Source organism: Hipposideros armiger, unplaced genomic scaffold, assembly GCF_001890085.2.
Source record: "Hipposideros armiger isolate ML-2016 unplaced genomic scaffold, ASM189008v1 scaffold_813, whole genome shotgun sequence".
NCBI lineage: Eukaryota > Metazoa > Chordata > Mammalia > Chiroptera > Hipposideridae > Hipposideros > Hipposideros armiger.
The window spans coordinates 522,440-530,586 of NW_017732163.1; the positions used below are offsets into that span (position 1 = coordinate 522,440).

General features: G+C 41.4%; 1 protein-coding gene across 1 annotated transcript in view; it reads right to left on the reverse strand.

Annotated features, from left to right (window-relative positions):
- The window catches only part of ZNF667 (zinc finger protein 667), a 20,389-nt gene that overhangs the window by 8,617 nt on the left and 3,625 nt on the right, over positions 1 to 8,147 (reverse strand). The window contains 2 exon segments of the mRNA XM_019628878.1: positions 5,560 to 5,652; positions 6,994 to 7,120. Of these exon segments, the coding sequence (XP_019484423.1) occupies positions 5,560 to 5,652; positions 6,994 to 7,120 (220 nt within the window).

The window sequence follows — 8,147 nt, forward strand, 5'->3', positions numbered from 1 at the left end:
AAAAAGTATAACTATTGCACTGTGTTGTACAGCTGAAACTAATTCTAAAAAATGTGTATTTCATAATAAAAAATAATTTAATAAAAAAAAAGAAATGGACAGATCCAGAAGGCAGAGAACCAATAAGGACGAAGTGGAACTGAACCATACCATCACTAACTGGATCTAATGGACATCTGTTGACGACTTCATCCAACAGCAGCAGAATTCACATTCTTCTCAATGGAACAGTCACCAAGACAGAGCATATTCCGGGTCATAAGACACACCTTAACAAATTTAAAAGACTGGTAATCATACAATGAATGTCTGCTCTCAGGCTGCAACAAAACTAAACTAGAAATCAGTAACTGAAAGATAACTGGAAAATCCTCAAATACTTGGAGATTAAACAATACATCTCTAAATAATACACATGTCAAAAAAGAAATCTCAAGAGAAATTTAAAAATATTTTGAACTAAATGAAAACACAACTTATCAAAATTTGTGGGATGCTGCAAAAGCAGTGCTTAGAAGGAAATTTATAGCATTGAATGCATACATTAGAAAAGAACAAAGATCTAAAATCAATAATCTAAGATTCCCCCTTAAAAAGTAAAAAATGAGGAGCAAATTAAATCCAAAATAAGCAGAAGAAACACAGTTGACCCTTGAACAGCACGGGTTCAAGCTGTGTGGGTCCACTTACACACAAAGTTTTTTCAATAACTATACAGTCAGTCCTCCATATCCCCAGGTTTGGCATTCATGGATTCAACCAGCCTCAGATTGAAGACCTTATTTTTGATCCATAGCTGGGAACCTGCAGATGTGGAGGGCCAACTTGAGTTATATGCAGATTTTTCAACTATGCAGGGGGTTGATGCCCCTAGCCCCCATGTTGTTCAAGGGTCAATTGTATTAGCAATCAGAATTCAGCAGCACTGTGAAAGTGTCATACACACGAGCAAGTGGGATTTATACTTGGACTGCAAAGATAGTTCAATATGGGAAAATCAATTAATGTAATCTATCACATTAACAAAATGAAGGACAGAAATGATAGTCATCTCAATTGGTGCAGAAAAAAGCTTTTGACAAAATTCAACACTCTTTCATTATCAAAACACTCAACAAACTAGAGCTAGAAGGAAACTACCCCAATATAATATAAGCCATAATTGAAAAGCCCACAGCAAACATCACAGTAAGTGGGGAAAGAGTGAAACCTTTTCCTCTAAGATCAGGAACAAGGCAAGGATGCCCACTCTCACCACTTCTATTCAACACAGTATTGGAAGTCCTAACCGGAGCAATTAGACCAAAAAAAAAGCAAAAAAAAAAAGGCATAAAAAAAGGAAAAGAAGTAAAATTCTCTCTGTTCACAGATGACATGATTATATGTACAAAACTCTAAAGATTCCACACAGAAAAACTATTAGAATTCAGTAAAGTGGCAAAACACAAAATCAATACTCAAAGATTGGTTGCATTTCTATACACTAACCATGACCATTCCAGAAAGGAAACTGAGAAAACGATCCCATTTACTATAGTAGTATCAGAAAGAATAAAACATTCAGGAATAAATTTAATGAAAGAAGTGAAAGACGTGTACACTAAAAACTACCAAACGTTGCTAAAAGAAATCAAAGAAGATAACAACTAAATGGAAAGACATCCTGTGCTTGTGGATTGGAAGACTTAATACTGTAAAAACGATCAAATGATCAAGATGATCTACAGATTCAGTACAATCCCTATAAAAATCCCAATCACAGTTTTTGCAGAAATAGAAAAAAATCCCTAAAATTCATATGGAATCACAAAGGACCCTGAACAGACAAAGAAGAAATCTTGAAAATGAGAAACAAAGTTGGAGGCCTCACACTTCCTGATTTCAAAACATTACAAAGCAACAGTAATTAAGATGGTGTGGTACTGACATAAAGATAGATATAGAGACCAACGGAATAGAATAGAGAACCCAAAAATAAACTTATATATCTGGTCAAATGATTTTCAACAAGGGTGCCAAGACTACACAATGGGGAAAGGACAGTCTCTGCCACAAATGGTGTTGGGAAAACTGGATATCTACAAGCAGAATAACGAAGTAGAACCCTTCCTTACCTTATACCATGTACAAAAATTAACTCAAAATGGATTAAAGACCTAAATGTAAGCCCTAAAACTATTAAAGCCCTAGAAGAAAATATAGGGGAAAAGCTCCAGGACATTGGATTCTTAGATATTTCTTAGTATTGATTTCTTTTTTTTTTAGATTGTATTGGGGAATTGGGGAAGAGGAACAGTGTTGGGGAATTAGGGAAGGGGTACAGCCAAGTTGTTGTCCTTCAACCTTAGTTGTGAAGGGCGCTGCTAACTCAACTCAAGTCCAGTCGCCATCTGGCTGCCCAACAGCAGCTCACAACCGTGCAGCTCAAGATGTCGTGTTCAATCTTAGTTGCGGGTGGGCGCAGCCCACCATCCCACGCGGGAGTCGAACCAGCAATCTTGTTGTTAGGACCGTGTGCTTTCACCAGCTGAGCCATCCTGCCACCTTTTGGCAGCTCAGCTGCAGCTTACCTCAGGCACAGCTCACTGGCACGTGTGGGAATTGAACCAGCGACCCTGTCGCTCAGAGCTCGCACTCTTAACCAACTGAGCCACTCGGCTGGCCCCTAGTATTGATTTCTTAGATATGACACCGAAACTACAAGCAACAAAATGAAAAATAGACAAATGGAACTACAGTAAGTCCCCGACTTACGAACAAGTTCCGATCCAGGAGAACATTCGTAAGTCGGATTCGTTCGTAAGTCCGACAAAGTGAGTCTTTGTGCTTCCTAGCAGTCCCCTCCACATCACAGTTTTCCGTCTTGCTTCCAGACATCCTGGGTTCTGATTGAGCACTGTACTACTGTACACTATCGCACTGTGCAGTAAGCACACAGAAGCACAATTGTGACAATGTCTGGCAGACACGTGAGCTACCTCTGCGATTTGTTCGCATCTACGAATGTTCATAATGCGAGGTCCGTTTGTACCTGTGAAAGTTCATAACTTGAATGTTGGTAAGTCGGGGACTTACTGTATCTCAAACTTAACTTCTCCAGGTCAAAGGAAACGATCAACAGAGTGAAAAGGCAATCTGCAAAATGTGAGAAAATATTTGCAAATCATATACGAAGGATACCCAAAAAATGTATACACATTTTAAGGAAGGAAAAAATTATTACAATTGTAATACTCAATATATATCGATAACAAAAGATGAATACAAGTCACGTTTGACTTCTGCAATTACAAGAGGTGCTCAAAGTGGTTACCATCAGTGTCCAGACACTTCTGATTACAGTGAACTACTGCTTGAGCAATGTTGACCATTTCTTAAAATGTGTATACATTTTTTTGGTACCCCTAGTGTCTGATAAGGGGTTAATATGAAGACTACACAAGGAAATTCCACAATTCAACAACAAAAGACAAATAACTCCATTAAAAAATGGGCAAGGGACTTGAATAGACACTTCTCCAAAGAAGACAGACAAATTGGCCAATAAATAACGTGAAAAGATGCTCAACTTCACTGATCATTAGGGAAATGCAAATCAAACACAATATTACCTCACACTCATAAGGACAGCCACTATCAAAAGCAACAGAAAATAACAACTGTTGGTAAGGCTGAGCAGAAGTTGGAATCTTTGTACACCATTGGTGGAAATGAAAAACAGTGCAGCCACTGTGGAACACAGTATGGAGGTTCCTCAGAAAATTAACACTAGAACTACCACATGATCCAGTGGTCCCACCTCTGGGTACATAGCCAAAGGAATTGAAATCAAGATATCAAAGAGATATTTGTACCCCCATGTTCACTGAAGCATTATTCACAGTAGCCAAGAGGTGGAAGCAACCCAAATGTCCATCGGCGGATAAGTGGATAAAGAAAATATTATACAGTGGTCCCCCAGAGGATTGGTTCCAGGACCACCAGGGACACCGAAGTCCATGGATGCTCAAGTCCCTTATATAAAATGGTGTAGTACTTGCATGTAATACGCACATCCTCTCATATACTTTAAATCATCTCTAAATTACTTATTATACCTAATACAATGTAAATACTATGTAAATAGCTATTATACTATGTTGTTCAGGGAATAATGACAAAAAAAATCTGTCCATGTTTAGTACAGATGCAACCATCGTGGGTATAACTACATAGCACACATCGGTAATGTTAACATTTTTTTTCAAATATTTCAATCCGTGGTTGGTTGAATTCATGGATGTGGAACAGGACATGGAGGGATGACTGTATGTACACACAATGGAATGTTATGCACCCTTTAAAAAGGAACGAAATCCTGTCACATGGAAGGAACGCCTACAACATGGAAGAGCCTCAAGGACATTAAGCTAAGTGAAAAAAGTCAGTCAGAAAAGGTCAAATACTATATGATTCCATTATGATGAAGTATCCACAGTAGTCAAAAATCATAGAAACAACATCAGAAAGGTGGTTACCAAGCGCTGGGGGAAAACTAGTATCTAGAGGGTGTAGAGTTTTAGTATTGCAAGATGAAAAAGTTTTGGAGCTCTGTTGCATAACAATGTTAATATACTTAACTGTACATTTAAAAATGGTTAAGATGGTATATTTAATGTTATACTTTTTTACCACAATTTAAAAAAACTCATGAAACTAAAAAAAAAAAATCCACACAACATGACCAACCATAGAGGAACTCTATTAGAAAAGGGAATGAGTTCTTGAAAAGTAGTCAAAATAAACAGTTATGGAAAATATTTTAATTTTTTCTTAAGGAATGAAAAAAATGATGCAAGTTTGGACATTATCATTAGTAAGTATGATCATTAAATAAGTCGGAATACACTTTCACTGAAAGGAAATATGAAAGTCAAGGCAGGGAAAGTGGTAGGTGGGGGTGAGGGCATTAAGATCTGAGCCTCTGAGACCAAAAGCTAGGGTTCAAACTGCCCTGCTGCCACTTCTTAGGTGAGCGATCTCGTGCAAGTCACTAATGCTCTGTGGTCCTCAGTCTCCTCATCTATAAAACAGGAAGAATAGTGCCTGCCTATAGCACTGTTGGGAGGAACCTGTACTTAGAAGAGTATCTAATACCTAGTAAGGGCTTCTTAAATGGTACCGTGTTTCCCCAAAAATAAGACCTAGCTGGAAAATAAGCTCTAGCATGATTTAGGGTGTTTGTAATATAAGCCCTACCTCAAAATAAGCCCCAGTTAAATCTTCAGCCAGACATGACTGTATTTGAATAACTGTAGATTTTTGTATATGAATAAATGAATAAAATGTGTCTTTTGGAGCAAAAATTAATATTAAGACTTGGTCTTATTTTCAGGGAAACACAGTTCTTCTCCCTCTGCAGGGGTGACAGTAATGAGACTTGAATTTTCTGCACAAGCCCAGTGCTTTGGAGGTGAGGAAAGTGGCTCTTAAATATTACCTTTACAAGGTAGCCCCTCACAACAGAGTGCGCTAGTACATGGAATGCCAATTTTTAAGCCTTGGTTCTCTGTCACTCACCCAGGCCCCGGCGTCTTCTCACTGGTTCCACCAACCAGGGTGCTTCCCCTTCTTCCAATAAGGTGATCACATTTGGCCTCCGACAGGAAAGTCCTGCTCATGGGAAAAACAAAACTGAGCACATGGGTGCCACACACATTAGAGCCAAGCCCTGTGTCAACAGGAATGCAGGTTTCTTAGCACATAAGGCGTGGAGGGTGCGAAGGGCAGCGGGAGAACGCAGAGGATGAAAATTCAGTGACAGCCAACAGTTTGTCATCTCTAACTCTGCAGAGCCAACTGCTGTTCTGAAAAGTTGGACCAGAAACTCTTGAGGCTGATTATTAAGCTACTGCTTTTCAGATCCCACCACCGCCCCCTTCTCTGACCTGTTTTGGGGGACAAGGGCTCTGTAACCCTCAATTCTACTTCACCAGCTGCTCCCTGAGGGTCCACCAATAGGGGCTCTAGTGGTTTCAATGTCTGTTGTTTTTCTTTTTCTCCCTCTACTCCCAGACTAGCCTCATCTCGCCCTCTCAGGAGTATAAAACCAGGCAGTGCACCCCCTCTCCTCCTTTAGAAGTCTGTGTCCCTTCCCCTATGTCCTAAAAACCCAGCTCTCCCTTAGCCCTCGGGGGTGGCTACAGCCTGCAGTTACCGAGCCTGCGGTTACTGTGGCTGCTTACCTCAGTGTCCTCTACTCGCCCATTAACAGTACCTGTTAAGTCAATTCCTCATATTAAACTCTCTCTCTCTTAAAACAACTAGGGTGTCCTCAGAAGGACATATGCATATATAGTTCCTACATGACCAGCAATTCCACTCCTTGGTACATAACCAAGAGACTTGGAAATGTGCGTCCATTAAAAACCTTTTCAAGAATGTGCACAGCAGCATATACATAATACTGCAGAGTGGAAAAGCCCAAATGCCCGTCAGCTGACGGATGGATGGACAAGATGTGGCCCATCCACACAAGGGAATGGTATCTGGCCATAAAAAGGAGTGAGGCAATGGCACACACTACAATGTGGGTGACCCTAGAAACTGTGATACTCAGTGAGAGAAGCCACACAGGACCACACATGATGCCACTTCTACAAAAGGCCAAGAACAGACAAATTCACAGAGACAGAAAGCAGATTGATTGATGAATCTGGGGGACTAGCGAGCAGGGGAAATGAAGAGTGACGGCTGATGAGAATGGGTTCCTTTTGGGGTGATAAAAATGCTCTAGAATTGACTGTGGTGGTGGATGCACAACTCTGCCAATAGAATAAAAGCCACTGAATTGTATAGTTTATATGGGCAAACTGTACAGTATGTGAATTACATCTTAGTAAAGCTGTTAGAAACAAAACAAAGCCTACCAAAACTGGAGTGGCTTCTGCTTTCCTGACCAGACTGACTGCCTCATGTCCCTCAAAGGGCTGCTGTGGGATCCAGGGGCCTTACCAAGAGAGAGTAGGCTCTGGTAGTTGTCCAACATGACATCTTTGTACAAATCCTTCTGAGTGGGGCTCAGCCATTCCCACTCCTCCTGGGAAAAGTAGATGGCCAAATCCCCAAATGTCACTGGCACCTGAAATGGAAAACCACACGTCCTCTCACTGTGGGTTTGTGCTTCCACACACCTGAGGAAGACAGTGGACTTGTCCCACACATGGGAGATATGCAGGACCAGGTGTATGAACCTAAGTAAAACACAGCACAATATGCTATGGCCGTTATTAAAGGCAGTGTTGCATAAAAAGAGTATCAACTTGGATGTACTGGGCACTGAGAGTCCAGGCATCTTCCTAGCACTGACACGTACTGGTTCTATTAGCGCCCATGTTAGCGACCAGGGCACTACTGAGAGGGTCACAGCAATGATGCAGACAAGGAAAGAGGCCCAGAGGCTGAGGAGACTGACGTTCTGCAAGCTGGTAAATGAAGCAGCTGGGCTTCAAACTGGGCAGTCTGGTTCTGGATCGTGCTCCTAACCATTTTCTCTCTAAAAAGCACGTGAACCTGTCGTCACACGCAGCAAAGAGCTCTTTGCAGATGTGATCAGCTGACCTTAAAATAAAATAGGGAGGTCATCCTGGCTTGTCTAGTGGGCCCGATGGAATCACAGGAGCCCGTAAGAGCAGACTTTTCTCTGGCTGGTGACAAAAGAGGAGGAAAAGGGAAGTCAGGGAGATCTGAGGCACAAGCTGGATGTGAGCTGCTGTTGCTGGTCTGAAGGTGGAAGGGGCCACACAAAAAGCAGAAGAAAGAACTGAGCTCTGCTGATCACCAGTGAGTTCAGAAGAGGACCTGAGCCTCAGGTGAGACCAGCGCCAGCAACATCGACGTCAGCCTTGCGAGACCTGAAGCAGATGCTGCAGTTAAGCCGTGTTGTACCTGAGCTCCAGCCCACGAACTGGGCGATGATAAATGTGTGCTGTGTTGAGCTGCCAAGTTGTGGTAATGTTATAGCAATGACAGGGAATGGGTACGCACAGCTCAGAGGGCGAAGCTGTTTGTTATGAGAAATGGCCTGCCTTCAAGATGCCTACTGTAGACATGGGGAACAGTTCAAGGAATGTAATTGATAATGTTGTGAATATTTTGTAGGGTGTCAG